The 18,560-nt window shown below is 32.2% G+C and overlaps 2 protein-coding genes across 2 annotated transcripts in view; one reads left to right on the top strand and one right to left on the bottom strand.

The window, feature by feature from the left end:
- Window positions 1-18,560, bottom strand: part of LOC123664607 (photoreceptor-specific nuclear receptor-like) — a 62,759-nt gene that overhangs the window by 26,392 nt on the left and 17,807 nt on the right. Inside the window, 1 exon segment of the mRNA XM_045599124.1 lies at window positions 5,441-5,555. Coding sequence (XP_045455080.1) covers window positions 5,441-5,555 — 115 coding nt within the window.
- Window positions 2,766-4,278, top strand: LOC123664685 (serine protease inhibitor 77Ba-like). Its single transcript, XM_045599194.1, has one exon. It carries the CDS (start codon window positions 2,837-2,839, stop codon window positions 4,004-4,006), a length of 1,170 nt encoding a protein of 389 aa, XP_045455150.1. The 5' UTR covers window positions 2,766-2,836; the 3' UTR covers window positions 4,007-4,278.

The raw sequence follows: 18,560 nt of genomic DNA, 5'->3' as shown, positions 1-18,560 counted from the left end.
CCTCTACCGCTACTGCTAAGTGTTTTATTGTAAAGAATAAAATGGAAACTATAAATAACTAAGCGAGTAAATATCAGCTAACGACTTACAAAAACCAATTACAATCAAGTCATCGAAGATACGAAACCTATTCAGACAAATCCTCTCAAACGATCAACTCCTTGATAAAATTCTATCAATTGGAAGAAAGCATAGGACTGTATCATCAATCACAGTATATCATTCCGACCATGTAACATGTTCAGTTGAGCAGGCGGTCACCCGCTCCCAACCTTTGATCACTTGTCTCGAAGCTTGATTTACACGTCTGAGCAGCTTGACGTCAGGGCTTGACCCTACCTATTATTAACATTGGCTTTCTGTTTATAATAATCACATATTTATAACCGGCGTGTTTAAACACGGTTATTATCCTGTGCTATTTTTTGTTCACGTGAAAAAAGATTCGCTTTTTTGGTATCATCAAAATAAAAAAAAAAACTCTTTTGTTGGAGTTAACTCCTTAAGAATCGATTTTCATATAAGCCCCCTCCCCGTGCATGCCCCGGCATGAAATATGAGGAGTAAAATCTACTGAACGAATGATGTTATTTGATTCGTTTATTTAATATGGAATTAATCTTTTTCTTAGATTAGTAATCTTTTACCCTGTTATTCTGAGATACAGTTATCTTACTAGTTCAGATAACAGGTGCACTTTAATTGTGAACACATTTATTGATATAACCTTAATTGTAAAAGTGTGAATTGTACCTTTATTTGTTACGAATAAATTACATTTTTTTATAAAAAAAAAAAATCTTTTTTTTGCCTATTTAGACAGTCGATCTGAAAGAGTAAACTCCAGTCGTGCGTCGGAGCTGAAAACCACACTTTTTTAATTTTTCTACAATCATGCTCTATCGCTCTATTCACGTAAATTGGTTATAGTATAATTTAATATTGTTGTACTACTTTTTTATCACTAGGTTTAAAGTCACGTTTATTTATTGTGTGTGTATGTCCTTCTTCTGAAAAACCTATTTTTCGTATGACAAAATGATGGTTGAAAGTTGAATATATAAAATTTATCACTTTTAGAATTGTCTTTATGTGACTATCAAATTCATTTTACATGGATAGATATAATAACATGATAGATGGCGGATAGGAAACATTTCTAGTTTCTACGCGTACGAAGTTGTGGGTAAAAGTCAGTTTCAGAATATTTTTAAGAATATCGAAATGTCTTTACTAATATTGTAATGGCACAGGCTACATTATATTAAGTTTTAATATAGACTACTGTATTTTAAGGAACGAAAATGGAACACCAAAAAATGTATTGTGGATATAAAATTTCTTCATAAAATATTTATTATCTGAAATTATTGAGATGATAATTGCACTGAATTTAATATTTCAATTAAATATATAAAATTTCACATAAATTTCCACCGAGGACAATAATAATGTGATTTTCCTATTGAAGTAAACACAAAGAAATGGAACAAGTTTCCACAACAGTTGGTAATATGTGCTAGCGTTTCCGAAAGAAGAGTCAAAGAATAGGGTTCTTTTGGAAAAGTATTTTTTAACAACACGTTTTAAATGTTATACTTAACATTTATTATAAAATAAAATATTAATACGATTGACCTATAGACCAATGCTTATGCTTTTGAAAATTTTAAAAAGTAAAAAAAGTATATTAGGATGAAACCTATTGTAAAAAGATGAGAATACAACGAAAATGAAAGGAAAATAAATTACGGGCGATCTGAGGTGGGTAAGTAGATGTTATTTATTTGCATTTTCTGAAAACTTTTGCCATAGTATTGTATTTTTCTACACATTCAGAAAGTAGAGATTTCAACGAACAAAAAACCTACCGACTTTTTAAAAAAAGCTGATATATCGACGTGTGAATTTTCGATTTAAAATGAGGGTGCTTTTTCGATATTGAGGTCAAAATAAGGTGAAAAAATAAATATTTTAAATCAAAATAATTACAGCGTATTCGGAACATAGGTAAGTTTACAGCATATTATATATATATTTATATTTGTAAAAGATAAAAATAAAAAAACCAAAAAACATGGTTTTTGAACTTTTTTACATGAATTTTGAGGTTATGTCAAAAAAAGTGTAAATACAGTAGTTATAGATTTTTTTATTACCTACAACTTTGAATTTTTTTTTCGTAGGACTTGTAGTTTAGCCGGAAATCGAGATAAACCATTTTTTCCCTTAAACTCCCCGACCCCCTACCACTTCCCGACCTCAGATCATCCGTAATTTATTTATCCTTTCATTTTCGTTGTATTCTCTTCCTTTTCCAATGGGTTTCATCCTACTATAATTTTTTTTATTACTTTTTACCATTTTCAAAGGCAAGCATATTTGGTCTATTAATTTATCATTGTACAACATAGTAATTGTTAGATGGCATTTTAGACGAAAATTGTTAACTTATTTAACAAAAGTCGTTATTTTATGTTAATTATTATTATAACACATACTCGCACATTTTAGTATTATTTACTGCGCAATGATGTCAGCTAAGCTATTTTTAGAGAGTACCTAATTACGTTTATTTCCTTTAATTATGAAATATCTCATCAGTTCACATTTAATACGGTATACGCAATCTAATTAATTAATAAAAATAAAAAAGTAACTTTATTATAAAAAAATAATTTTTAATTAAAATTAACTCGATATGCGGTGTTTGACCTTGTTGGTAAGACAGAGATAAAAAACAAAACATGTTTCCTTATGAGTCGAGTTTGAAGACGAGCGTTGAGTGTGTCACTTACTCAGTTTAATAAATTCTATCGAAACATGAACAGTTAAAATGTGGATAGTAATATTAATATTGAGTGTCACGTCATGTCACGCTGCAACCGAGTTTAGTTCGCGACCAACAAACGTCAGTCTTCTCCTCACACACTTCACCTACAAAGAGCTGAACCGACCGACATTCCTAGGAACGTTTGGAGTATGGAGCTTGATGGCGGGCCTTTCGTTCGGTGCTCACGGTGACACATATAAGCAAATATTTAGAGGCTGTCTTTTATTGACGGATATGAAAAAATTTAACACACAGTATAAAAACTTAACAGAAATACTATTCGACGGTGATCTGACCGGAGTGCGTGTGTCGAATAAAAATTATTTCTTATTAGATTTAGATGCAAACACTTTAGTGTTGCGAGATTTCAAATCCATGTTGGTAAACTATTACGATACTAGAGTTTATACATTGGATTTTCAAGATCGAAACACAGCATCTATAATAAATGAGAAAATCAAGGAATTTTCCCCGCCCGTCACGAATATTTTTAATGCAAATGATTTTAAAGAAACAGCGATTATAATGTGCAATGTTTTGTTTTTCCAAGGCAATTGGTCATTTCCTTTTAATAGCTCGAACACAAGAAAGGAAGAATTGAGTACGTCTCAGGGTGATATCGGCTCGGTGAACATGATGTACTTGCAGGCCAAAGTACCCTATAGCCACATAGAAGCCATGAAGGCATCTGCGATGGAACTGCCATTTGGAAATGATGGAAAATACTGTATGCTACTATTATTTCCTGATCCTAATGTAAGTACAATCGAAGTGTTCAGAAACTTTGAAAAACTCACATTTAGGGAAATATTTGCTAAGCTACAGAGCGACGTAGAGGAATCTGGCCTAAAAGAAGTTGAAGTGAAGCTACCACGTTTTGTAAAAATTTCTAACCTTCAATTGCAAAAACCACTAAACGATATGGGAATCTACGATGCATTTGATCCCACTTATGCTAGATTCGGTAAAATGTCGAGAGAACCGATTTATATTGAAACAATTGAACACAATGCTGTGATTATAGTTACGGAGACTGGAACTGTGGCGTACGCAACCACGCCGGGTTTCAACAGTGGAAGTTCTAGTCTAAGGGAAACTAATATTTTACCACCACTTATTTTATTCATAATGGAAAAGTCCACAGCAACTGTACTTTTTTCTGGGATTTTTTAGCAGTTTTTCTAATCTAAATTATAACAGTAAAAAAGTACACAGTCATGTCAGAAGGGAAACTTCTTTGGCAAACTAATTTTTAAGTCTCGTTTATATTTATATAAATCTAAAACTGTAGATTTCCGTTTCAGCGCCATCAAAAAAAAAAACGTTGCCGTTTCATCCAAAAAAATTTACTCGCATGCGCCTTAAGAAGTTTCACTGCAAAAATTACAAAATAAAATAAATTTGGTTTAAAATTTCAAATAAGCTAATATATGTATTGCCCGTAACTTATTTTTTCTTTCATTTTTGTTATATTCTTTTCCTTTTACAATGGGTTACATCCTACTATATATTTTTTGTTTCAAAAATTATCTACTAGCTTTATTTATAGTATGGTATTATTTTATTGTTATGTATGTATGAGTTTTTATAATAATGGTTAAATTTAATTTGGCAGAGTTATTTAAATGTCTTATTTATAAAAAGTAACTATGTATATTTCATAGCGTTTGAATACGAAAATAAATTTTAAAAAAATATCAGCAACGTTGAGGTTTTCAGGAATGGGATGCTCATCATAATGAACATTGCGAAATCTGCAGTGAACAATCATTTGGTTTTGATGTTCATTGTGATAATATATTTTTTTCTCTAAAATATATATCTCAATGAACAAAGTCAAATTAAGGGTTTGAATAGAAGATCTTCTGTTACTAGTTTGAAAGATTGTTTTATGTTTTGCGATAATACTGAAAATTGAATGTTAAACAATTTCATGTAGGTAAATAAGAACATATCCCCACAACCTTCAACACCTTGCTCAATTAGTATTAATCTTCTAAAATTGTATATCTAGTAAGCGAAGTCTAAGACGGCTACGTATTTTATAGAAATAATTCGTTGATTATCGACTTTTATTAAGACGAAATCAAGTACCGCGAAAACATCGTCATGAAACAAAAGACAAACGCGAGACCATAACAAACCTTTGTTGGTATATTAAATATTTATAATAACTTGGCATAAAGTGCTAAAGCATGGTGCTGTGACCATGGCGCGAAAACATCGTGAGTGACATTTATTATTTTACAAATAACATCAAGAAGAATTCAATTCACGCAATATTAGTGAAATGCTCCATAGTAGACGTTTATACTTTGGTCTAGCATATAGTTTGAATAAAACTCATCAATGTTACACATTGGAACATTTCAGCTGAGGTATAAGTAGACTTTGGTATAAACCCGAAGACAGAATAGATAAAATAAAAAACGACTCCCATTTAACGGCCCCCACTAGGATATACTCCTGTGTCGGGTTCCGGAAACACGCAATACACAAGCACAAACGCTCAGATCACAGCAAACAGTTCAGACCACAGCAAACATTTGTATTGCCATATGTATTGGTCAATGCGTTTGTCCACTAAGATTGAGAGTCAATACTCACCCGAATACCCCGACAGCGACAGCAGCTTCCCTCAAAGCTCTCTCTTGGTCCATATCTCTGAGTGCCTCCGGTCTAATCGTTGCTGTATTTCGAGGTTGGCGCTCATTCTGGACAGCTGTGAAACAAAGTAACGTTAAGTAGTCGTCTAAGAAAAAGGTTTTTTTTAAATGAACCATGAACGAATACCAATAATCGTCATATTATTCAAACAGCATTGAACACTGGCTTGACGGACAGATCCAGAATTGTTTATATATAACTACATATATACCGTTAAATATGTCAAAAATTTAGCAGTAGGTATCTACAACCAGTAACAGCTAGCGGGGTATCAAAATCAAAACCAAAAAATTACCTACTTTAATCAAGTAGGCTTCAAAAGCAAAAAAAAAAAAAAAATGCTTCAAAAGCACCTTGGCATCGTCATTTTATTATTTTATGTCGTATTTTTTTATGTATGTTACTTCAGAACTTTAGACTGGGTGGACCGATTTCGAAATAAATTTTTTTAATCGAAAGGTGGTGTGTGTCATTTAGTTCCATTTAAATTTATTTGAGATCTAACAACTACTTTTCGAGCTATATCTAATAATGCGTTTTTGACTATTTTTTCGTCGACCTACGTTGTATAACTTTTTACTGAATGTACCGATTTTGATGATTTTTAATTAAATCAAAAGCAAATGTTTATCATGTGGTCACATTTAAATTTCATCGAGAGCTGATAACTACTTTTTGAGTATTCTTTGATAACGCGTATTTACTTGACTATTTTTTCGTCGACCTACGTTGTACTACTTGTCGATGTAATTGAAGTCGGTTTTTTTCTTTCGCGAGCAAATACAATTATACAAATTATTAATTATATTTGTATTAATTAACTATAGTTAAAAGTGAAGCTACCCCCGATTCGGAATGAATATTCTGTAGAAAAGAATCGTAAAAAATCTCCGCAGTTAGTTACTGTTTTAAAAAGCAGTTACTTAAAATAATCTTGAAGTCAACTCGTTTAGTATTAAAAATGGACGCGGTCACGGCCGCCGTCAATATTTTAATTTTTTATTTATTTATTTATTTATTTACAGAAGAAAAAAAGATACAATTTATGTGATAAAAAGTGCAAAAACAATGAACAGTTTAACAGTGCACTGTGTTTCTGAAGTAATAATACTAAAGTAGATACGATATTATATACTAACATAAAAATATGATATAAAGCTATACAAATATAGATTATACATGTGAATATAATTGAAAAAAAAAAAACATTAAGTGGTTAAAAAATAGTAATTACATAAAAAAATAATAAATGCGGTCATGTCAATCTCTCTCTTTATGTTGGTCTAAAAAGAATTTTTTAAATATGTTTATATAGTTATTTTTTTGATTTTTTTTTAATTCGATGGCAGATTATTTATTAAGAAAGGAATAATATATTCAAGCGTACGTTTTCCATAAAAATTACTATGCCTAGGTATTTTTAATGTGTGATTTGTAATAGTTTTTGTTAGTTTATAGTGACTCATTTTTATTTGAATGTTTGAATTAAAATATTGTTCTATTAATAATGTATATTTTATTTTAGTATGTATTGGCATTACTTTGCAGTATTTAAATAATTTCAAGGAGTTGGTTTTGTATTTATTTCTTATGTATATGGGTACAATTGTTTTTAAGATTCGTAATTGGAGATGATAGATTCTATCGAGATGTGATTTAAATGTAAGACCGTAGGTGCCTAGTCCATAAGATATAATAGATTCACCTAAAGATTTATAAAACATTAATAGTATTGTGAATGGAATTTTGGGTTTAATTATGGTTAATTTGCCTAGAAGGGCACGTAATTTGTCACAAACATTGTTTATATGTTCCTTCCAATTGAGGTTAGTGTCTATAGTAATACCAAGGTAACGCTGAGTTTTAACAAAGTCAATGTGGTTACAGTTGCAGGTACCAGTATATGAATTATGAAGACATTGATGGCTATGTGCAGTGATTTGTATGTCCCCAGAGAATCTATTTTGCGTTGAGCTTATATAGATGGCTAGGCCAACATCATGGGACCATTTTGAAAGTTGGTCCAAATCATATTAAATTTTTTTAATTGCTTGTTTTATATCATGATGGGCCGAAAGAAGACATGTATCATCCGCATATTGATAAATTTCACAGGTTTTTACAACCTTTTTAAGATCGTTAACATATGTTAGGTAATGAAGGGGCCCTAAAACTGAACCCTGTGCAGTTCCTTCTGTTATTGGTATTTCGTCACTGAGGGTATCAGTAATTTTAACGCGATATGTTCTATTTGAAAGATAATTATAACACCAATTTAGAAGTGGGCCCCTGATTCCGTTATTTTCTAATTTTTCAAGAAGAATGTTATGTTGTAGAGTATCAAATGCTTTGCTATAAATCTATAAATATTACTAAAATGTACTTTTTAACCGACTTCCAAAAAAGGAGGAGGTTCTCAATTCGACTATATTTTTTTTTATGTATGTTACTTCAGAACTTTTGACCGGGTAGACCGATTTCGACAAATTTTGTTTTAATCGAAAGGTGGTGTGTGTCGATTGGTCCCATTTAAATTTATTTTAGATCTAACAACTACTTTTCGAGTTATATGTAATAATGCGTTTTTACTTGCCGCTTTTTTCGTCGACCTACGTTGTATTATACCGCATAACTTTCAACTGGATGTACCGATTTTGATAATTCTTTTTTTGTTAGAAAGGGGATATCCCTAGTTTGATACCATGATAAGGAAACCAGAATCTGATAGTGAGATCCTAGAGAAATCGAGGGAAACTCTCAAAATCCGCAATAACTTTTTACTGGGTGTACCGATTTTGATAATTTTTAATTTAATCGAAAGCTGATATTTATCATGTGGTTACATATAAATTTTATCGAGATCTGATAACTACTTTTTGAGTAATCTTTGATAACGCGTAGTTACTTGACTATTTTTTCGTCGATCTACGTTGTATTACTCGTCGATGTAATTGAAGTCGGTTTTTTTTCGTTTGCGAGCAAACACAATTATTATCGTTCAGGTGTTTATTTACAGAATTTGAAAATATTGATAAAAGTTGTGTAGTACTTTTTTTTGGCAGAAAACCGAATCGATTACTATATAATATGTTTTTTTTATTATAAAAATTTTGAATTTGTTGATGAATGTATTTTTCCGTTATTTTATCAATTATTGGTTAAATAGTTATAGGTCTATAATTATCATATGAGTCAAAGTTTCCTTTTTTTATTATAGGTCTTACAGTACCTGTTTTTAAATCTTTAGGGTACATTCCTAACATGACACTACCGTTTATAAATTTCACAAGAATTGGAGTTAATTTTTCACATAATTCTACGATATCAATTCCGCGAATATTATCTATCCCGGGTGTTTTTTTTAATATTGATTGATTTTATTATTTTAGATATATTACAATTGTCGGCTTTAATGAATCTACATGTAACATCAATTGAATTTTTATAAATATTTTTGTCAAATAATGGTACTTGACATGTATTTAATATATTTTTAACGTTATTATTAAAAGATTTTGCGAAATTATTACAAATATCTTTGATCGAGGCATGTTTTTTATCGAAGGCGTGTAGTATAAATTCATCTAAAGATTTTTTTATCCTACCGGTGTATTTAACAATTGCCATAATTTTCTGGGGTCATTTTTATTTTTAATAATTTTATTTTTATAGTATTTATTTTTAAAGTAATTTATTTTATAATAGCATTATTTCTTGCTTTTTTTACCCTCAATTCTTAATATCATATTATTAACATCTTTTTTCCATTTTCTATATAATTTATCTCTAAATTTACATGCTTTGATTACACTTTCATTTATCCAATTATTATGAGTACCTACGCTTCGGATTGGTGTTTAATTTTATTTCGACTTTTGATTTATCATAACAATCGTTAATTCTTTTATTAAGTTGTGTGTAGATTTCTAACGGGCATTTTATATTTTTAATCGCTTTCCAATTAATATTTTTTAAAAGGCTTTTCATCCTTTAGTTGTTGGCGCCAATTTCGTATTATGACAGATAATAACATAAAACTTAAATAATTATGTAACTCAAATAATACAGATCACTTCAGACTTGGGCTCCGGCCTTTGGTTATACCGGAATGAAACACAAGTTCAGACTAGGCTGTATGGATATAGTCCTTAGTATCTATATAAAGTCCATTGCCTTTCCCTATTGGGGATTCAACAATAACAACATCGGATAATACAGACAACATTATATAATACATACATACATATTACTTATGATTATAAGCAATGTATTATAATACCAGTTAATTAACAAAAAAATAAATTAGGATACAGATAAAATAATAAATTGATGTGAATAAAACAATAAGACATTTTTTTTTTTAATCTATTGAAAAACCAACAAATTCACTTCAATACTAACAACTTATTCATACACCTTTTACAAGAGGACACAAAACGTTAATATCGAAAGAATAAATCTCGTACAAAGTTGAATAAAATCCACAAATTGGTATAATATTTGAAAAAGCTTCTAAGGTACAAAATATCAAGTACAGTCACGTATCTCACAAAATAAAGCAATAGGTAGTCTTTCATCCGACCCCCGACATCGAGCGACGACGTTGGCGCGCACACTCTTGCAGAGAAGTGGGTATGTGCCGATGTATTTGTTAAAATCATATTTTACATAAAGTACGAGTAATGTGCCGTGATACTTAGTTTGTAAAAGAAATGTTTTCAGTCGGTCAGTTCAGCCTATCTAAGTCCGCGGCTAGACATGCGGCGCCCAAAGTTCGCGCCAGACATTCCGGTTTTCTACAATCCTCATCCAGCAACCACCAGCAGTCTTACGTAGGTCATCGGTCCAGCGGGCCTGAGGATATCCCACACTGCGATTGAAAAAACGATGCTCCACTCCAAGATATGCCTACTATAGCGATAATTTTACTTTCGTTCTCTCGCGGATAGTCTTATTTCTAATCTTGTCTTCGAGATATGAATAATAATAATAATAATACTATTCGAAAACGGGATATTTACCTTTTTTTTTTAATTTTCATTTTACGGAGCTCGATATTTCGAAATTAACTGCGAATGTCTTGGTCAAGAGACTGAAATTTGCGGGTAGATCTTGACCGCTTTAGCGGTGTCCATAGCGGACTACCTGCTTTCTCATACGTTTGCTGTGTAAACACTGGTTACCACTACCATTGTCACTTCATTCGCGGTTAATGTCGAAATATTGAGTTCCGCAAAATGAAAATAATAATTGTGTTTGCTCACAAACGAAAAAAAAACCGACTTCAATTACATCGACAAGTAATACAACGTAGATCGACGAAAAAATAGTCAAGTAACTACGCGTTATCAAAGATTACTCAAAAAGTAGTTATCAGATCTCGATAAAATTTATATGTGACCACATGATAAACATCAGCTTTCGATTAAATTAAAAATTATCAAAATCGGTACACCCAGTAAAAAGTTATTGTGGATTTTCGAGAGTTTCCCTCGATTTCTCTGGGATCCCATCATCAGATCCTGGTTTCCTTATCATGGTATTAAACTAGGGATATCCCCTTTCCAACAAAAAAAGAATTATCAAAATCGGTACATCCAGTAGCAAGTTATGCGGTATAATACAACGTGGGTCGACGAAAAAAGCGTCAAGTAAAAACGCATTATTAGATATAACTCGAAAAGTTGTAGTTAGATCTCAAATAAATTTAAATGGGACCAATTGGCACATACCACCTTTCGATTAAAATAAAATTTGTCGAAATCGGTCTACCCGGTCAAAAGTTCTGATGTAACATACATAAAAAAAAAAAAAAAAAAAAAAACAGTCGAATTGAGAACCTCCTCCTTTTTTGGAAGTCGGTTAAAAACCATGGTTAATATCCCGTTTTCGAATAGTTTTATAATAATAATGTTTTAATCGACGTAAAATCTCTACACACAAAATAAAGTTCTGCTATATCACGTGGATTAAAATGTAATAAGGTTACGAATTCGAACAAATACACAATTTAAAAAAGTACCTACTATAATTTTAATTTGAAAATAACTAGTACATACTACCTAGAATAAATATATTATACGAGATAAAAAGTAGAAAAGAGAAATAACAAAAATATTCCGCATATATTGAACTTTTTATTGATTTTTAAATAAAGTCATAAAAGTTTATCTTCTAAAATTAGATTCAAATACGGGTGTCATTCTGTATAATGAGTTTTAAAGATATTTTTTCATTGATTCGATATCACGATCGCTATTATATGTTTTTGATAACAGACAGAACCGACAGCTTAACGCTTTATATAGTATATAGATAGAAGATAGATAGATATAAATAAATTTAAATCATCCGCCACATACGAAGTTCTCCTCCACAGTACACAGCCTCCCTCGCCCCGCGGGAGGCTTCTATTTGATTTTATTGCCGCGCGTCGATCGTCTTCAGTGAACTTCGATATATAGCATCAGGTACGTAATGTGTTTCACTAATTTTTTTATAATTTGTTATTATATAGGCAATAACCGCGACTACATCAGCATTGTTCATTATTAAAATATATTTTTTGTACCGAGGAGAGGAACGTCAAAAGAATTGAAAACAAAATATATAAATATTTCAAAACATATATATTTTGCATGCTAAATTTACTTGAGACCGCACGTATTAATTACCTACTTATAAAATCGATTCTCAAAACTTTATATTAAATGTAGATAATAAAATATTTATAAATAAGAAATTTCTGAAAAATTAAAAACGAATCATACAAAACCTGCTTGTTACAAACGATTATTTTCATTCATATATCAATATATTATAACAACATATATCCTTAATGAAAATAAAAAAAAAATAAAAAAATTCGAGCGAAACTTTTAACCGCATCAATCAATCGATTTTAATCAATCGTAAAACGTAACCGCGAATGAAACTGTAGTTAACCGAGAGTTAACCTACACAGGCGCACTATCCCCCCACTATAAATCAAAAGCCCCTCCCACATCCGACCGCAGCCATCTTTGAGGTCACACTTCCGGGGGAAAGAGATAGTTGACACGAATTCCTGTACTAATTGAACTTCAATAACTTGATACTAAGTTAATATACTTTCATTTTGATAAAAAATAATATTGTCACTACCATACTGATACTCTGTGAAAGTTTAATCTGAAATAAAATATTTTAATTTTATTTTTTAATTCGATAATATTATGTTTAAGAATAAAATTGTATCATTAGACATATCTATAATCACAAAATCATTCATATTTTTTTAAAAAGTGTTCTCTGGAATATTTGTGTAATTTTGTAGAGTTATAATCATACATGGATTACGCTGTTAATTAAAATAGATATGAGATAATACATATTTAATTAAAATTCACCATTAGTTATAAATTATAAAATAAGTTAAACACGTTTAATGAATATTCACGTATAAAACTTTAGCTAATAAAATATAAATCAAATAAAGCGAACCGAAAATAAAATTACCCGTTGAGTCGAGTCATAATTGAAAAATAAAATCAAGCGGATCAGGTGCGAGCCTCATCTGCCTCGCATCCCTAAACCCATTCCGAACAACCCTTACTAACTTATATCTATCTCTTTCACTCACATACAAAACTAGTCGCTCCATCCTGTTTCAGTCGCTGCCTCTGATCCCACTTTAGTGGTTATTGATTCCATAAACCGAACCCAATGTAATTTCAGCTCTCTGACCTTGATTTAAGATTGAAATTCGTTGAAATGCAGACGATGGATTTATATTTTGACAGTTGAAAACGCGACCCTAAGCCTTTTGAATTTGAACTCATACTTGTACAGCTTAAAAGTTAGAAATGTCGCTTTGATCGCTAGGTTATACGTTTAATTGAATTTTGTACTTATTATTCGGTGATAGAGTTCGTATTCGAGTGGTGTGTCGCAGTGACGTTATGTTACGGGTAAGATAGGCGATTAATACGGTCGGATTTTGGGGGTTTAGTGCTAGGATTAAAATCGCATTAATCAGTGTCTGAAGCTTTAATTCGGGTATAAACAGTTAAGTGTTAGGGTACGCGATTTTGGACGGAGCGATCAATTTGTATGAATGTAGAGTTACTAATTCATACACCTGGATTCCTAGATTATTACAATCTAAAAGATTCTAACTACTATAAACTCTTCTCTGAGTTAACGTCAAGCGAATGAATTTTATATCTACTATAAAACTTCTTTACGTACGCTTGACTTGGGGAGTAAGCTGGTGAATGCTTGACGAGAGCGTTATGAATGTGATCGGGCGACGCGAACGGAAGTTGAGAGTGAGATATGAGTTAGTGAGGATAGAAAGAGAGAGAGTTACGTTTCGTAAGTTTTACTTCGGTCGTTTTATTTTAGCTGTTGCTCTGTTGTTGTATGATCAATGATCTATAGTAAAAAATATAATTTGAGATAGCTATGTTAGATGCGGTTTTTTAGTTTCCCATACAAATCCTAATAAAAGTAATATTTTCGAAATGAGTTAGGGTTAGCAACTCAGTTAAAAGACGAAAAAATAATAATAATAGACATGTCGGAAAACATTATTGAACTATAGGTAATCTATATAAATAAAAACGAATGTTGCTAAGCGCATAACTCGATAATGGCTTGACTAATTCCGCTAATTTATTTTTTACGGAAATTTTTAAGACAAAAAAAAATACTATTAATTTTGACAGAACGAAATCTGTCCGGGTAGCTAGTACATAATAATAAGGAGTAGCTCTAGGACATAAATGTAAACGGTAGGTAATTAACGATTACTTAAATAAAACTAAGCCTGTAACATACGAGTATTTAGTATCCAAATTATATTGGAGGCTAGAAATAAATAACAACTAAGTACATAAATGTATAGATGAGCGTTTCAAACTATGTAAAAATCTACGCTTGCTCTATAACAGTTTTATCTAAAAAAAAATACATTCGTTTCAAATTATATGTTTATATATAAAACTTTAACTTATTTTACAACGGTCTTATTCCAAAAAAAAAAAAAAAAAAAATACGAAAAAAACAAAAGACGTTAAACAAAGTTCGCTCAATAATTCCAAAACTCAATTTGGTAACAGTAAACAAATATTGCCGATCAAACTCCACTACGGAATTACCATAACTTGAACAATGAAACGTTGATCCAATTGAACACGAAAAGAAACTGACGAAAGTATTCTGAGTTGCCACAATAGAAGTAGGATCGTGCGTCGGGGAGTACAGGGGAATTTGGAAATGGCTTGTTTCACAATCAAAATATTATATTTATAATATAATATACCAACCGCTCTGGTGTAGTGGTGTGGGTGGTCGCAAAAAACAAAGACGGTTTGCGGTTTCGATTTCCGCTCGGGATAGATATTTATATTTGTACAAATATTTGTATTAATCTTTCCATAAAAAAAAGAAACTATTAAAATACATAAACTTTTATAAGAAATTGATTTTATAAGAGATTTCGTTAACAACTAAAAATTAACATACCCAAACGAAATAGAAATTGACAAAGAAACAAAACGAACATCTGATGCCACTTCCGACCCACTTAACATTCACCATTAAGAGTTAGAGGAAGGGACTTTATTGCTTTAAGCTTTTCATTATTTTGCTCTCGGCTCGCGTGAAAAGGAAAACTTAATTCCGTTGCTTTGAGACGTCGCGACAATCTCATTAAGTCGGGTGACGCTTGTCAAACGACGCCGTTCGTTAAGGCTTCCAATTTAAACGAGATACATTTTCTCCAGGTGAATAATTGTGAGTTAATGTAATTGACTAAGCTACCCCGCCTGGTTTTAGCACTGCTTATTTTAATGTATTAACACGCTGTGACTTTTTTATTTTTATACAACTAGGTCGGTAAAAAGTAAGCAGTTACCGTAGCCTGTAGACGCTAGCAACACCAGAAGCAGGCACATAAAACTGTTAGAAAGCAGTAATATTTAGCTGTGATCTTCTGTAAGGACGGTACTTTCAGTCTTGCTGCTCCAGATTTTTAGCAGGATATTTCCTGCTGTGCCCTACCTCAGTTAAAGTCATTGCAAACTAATAATAAAAATTACTGTCAGGTAAATCCACACAATTATTAAACATGTATGGATCAGAGAAAAAAACATCGATCACAAGTGATTCTTTAAAAAAATTAAATTCACAGATAATACATACAATTTATGCGACAATATAACGAATAAAAATTTAAAATCGCAATACCCTTAAGCCGTATTTAATAAGTCGAAACACGCCTTCGTTATAATGAACGCAACATTCCCACAAATACTGATAATTAAGCAAAAACTACAAAGCAGTGCCCCGAGCGGTTCACGCTTCACATTCAAATGAGTGCCCCCGCCGGGAGACGCAGTTGACCACATTCCTATTAATTTAGATATTTACGGATTTGTGGCTAGCGAATATTAGAACCACATTATCGTTATTAATTATTATTTATGCGATAATTTATTTAATTGTCAATTTTGTAATTGATTTTAGTTAATGAAATTAGTGTTTTAGATTTTTAGCTATGGTATGAATTAGTTTTGAAATGGTATTTTTTTTTACTATGTAAATCTAAATATAGTGAATTGATATATTTCTTGTCTTACTTCGGGAGTACTGCACTTATACGGAAAATTGGTTTTGTGATGAAAAGGGTTTTTATTGATGAATTAGAGATCACGGGTAAACCGCGAGGGGCAGTTAGTAGGTACCTACTTACGAGTACATAAAAGGACTCAACACAGTTGTCACTTTCTCATCATGTTTCATTATGCCGACCTAATTTTATAATGATGCCTTAGACCACACGAGTTAAGTAAAACTTCTGCACAATAGGCACAATGCACTGTCTTAGATATACGAAACGTAACTGGCTATTAGAGGAAGAGAGAAAGAAAATTTGTGCTAGCACGTCTCTCTCTTGCTCTGTTCGCTTCACCCGATCTCACTTTTCGTAACGCTCTCGTCACACCTTCACCGACTTACGCCCCAAATCAAGCGTGCGTAAAGAAGTTTTACTTCAAATAGGTAAATGAAATATAAAGACATAAAATAAACACAAAGTCACGTACGTGTTCAAGTTAATTTCCAATGAAAATGTACAAATGTAATATCGAATCACTTTAGTTACCAGAAAATTAAGCTACATCTGCAATACAAGTATTACTACAATGCCGAAGATCATAATTAGTGCAATACCGAAGATCATAATTAGTGCAATACCGAAGATCATAATTAGCGCAATACCGAAGATCATAATTAGTGCAATACCGAAGATCATAATTAGCGCAATACCGAAGATTATAATTAGTGCAATACCGAAGATCATAATTAGTGCAATACCGAAGATCATAATTAGTGCAATACCGAAGATCATAATTAGTGCAATACCGAAGATCATAATTAGTGCTATCACATTGGGAGGCACATATGTTGATGTGATTATGATGATCCTGCATTATATGTTGATTATTTTAATTATTTTATCTAGCACGTTGGCGCAGTTTGTAGTGGTCCTGCCTTCTGCTCCAGGGATTGTGGGTCCGATTCCCGCCTGAGTCTGGGTGTAATATTTGTGTTCATTTATTATTATTGTTTCAATGTATAATATAAAAAAAATTATAGCTGTATCAGTCGGCTGTTACCTACAACACAAGCATCAAGTTGCTTACCGTAGGAACAGACGACCGTTTACTCCGAAAATTCGCATCTTTTGAGAAACTCACAATAATAAGTAACGTGAGGTTATTCTGGATCCCCAGAGCCTCTTAACTTCCGAGATCCGTTCAATTGTATCGATGTGGTTGAGCAACAAGCGTCCATCCAAACTTTGGCATTTTAAATTATAATTATTTTATTGGACTAATCCAATCCAAATTTTGTAATCTAAGCACACGAAGTCGTGAGCGAAAAGCTAATATTTTTAAAAGTTTACCTATGATACAAAAAAATACACGAAGTATCTATAAATGTCAGCAAAGTCCTTTCAAAACTTTGAAAATTTTGGAAATTATATTCCATAGTGGAAAGAAGAAGTAAGTAGAATGAATTTGCATGAATCTGATTTCAATCGTGTTTTAAAATTACATGTACAATCCTGTGGTAGAATCATTTAATTCGTTCGCTAACTTCGTAAGATAATTCGTAATTAAGAAAAATGTTTTGGATAATGGCAAGGGTTTAGCAAACGTGTTCAGCCACGCGTCGCCACGTGCCCGCGACCGCCCGTATACAAATTAGGGCTTTGCAACCCTTAAAAAAATTGTTTTAAAAACTCCGGTTTAGTCGCGCATACGATTGTTAGTTTAGTTTAGTTGAATGGTTCTGGTGTAATAATTTAATGCATGCAGTTTTAGTCGAGTTGTTAGCGATGTTAGAAAGTTAAACGGTGGTAAAAGGAGGAAGGAGCCCTTAAGATGTTTTTCTTTTTTTTTTTTCGTTTAATCAATGTCTGCTTTATTTAAAGCTAGTATCGTGATATATTTTTTAAATGTAGCATAGGATTAGTTTTAGGTAAGCTATTATTGCGTGTTGGCAAACGCAGTGTGGGACGCCCTCCAGCCCGCTGGACCGAGGATCTACGTAAGATTGCCTGCCGGTGGTGGCTGGGTGAGAATTGCGGAAAACCGGGATGTCTAGCGCGAACTTGGGGAGGCCTATGTCCAGCAGTGTACTGCGATAGGCTGAAGTGAAGCTTTTATTTAAAGCAGTATAAAAGTACGTATTTGAAATTAATAATAAGTATAGGGGTCTTGATTTTTTTTATGTCACTAGGTCGGCAAACAAGCGTACGGCTCACCTGACGGCAAGCGATTGCCGCAGCTTATAGACACCTGCAACACCAGAAGCATCGCAAGCGCGTTACCGACATAATCCCCAATCCCCCCAGGAGCTCTGGTCACCTTACTCACCAACAGGAACACAATACTGCTTGAAAACAATATTATTTTGCTGTGATCTTCTGTAAGGTCGAGGTACTACCCCAGTCGGGCTGCTCCATATTTTGAGCAGGAAATTCCTGCTGTGCCCTACCTCAGTTACCTCA

Source organism: Melitaea cinxia, chromosome 22, assembly GCF_905220565.1.
Source record: "Melitaea cinxia chromosome 22, ilMelCinx1.1, whole genome shotgun sequence".
NCBI lineage: Eukaryota > Metazoa > Arthropoda > Insecta > Lepidoptera > Nymphalidae > Melitaea > Melitaea cinxia.
The sequence above is the reverse complement of the archived record's forward strand: the minus strand, read 5'-3'. Positions and strand labels throughout refer to the sequence as shown.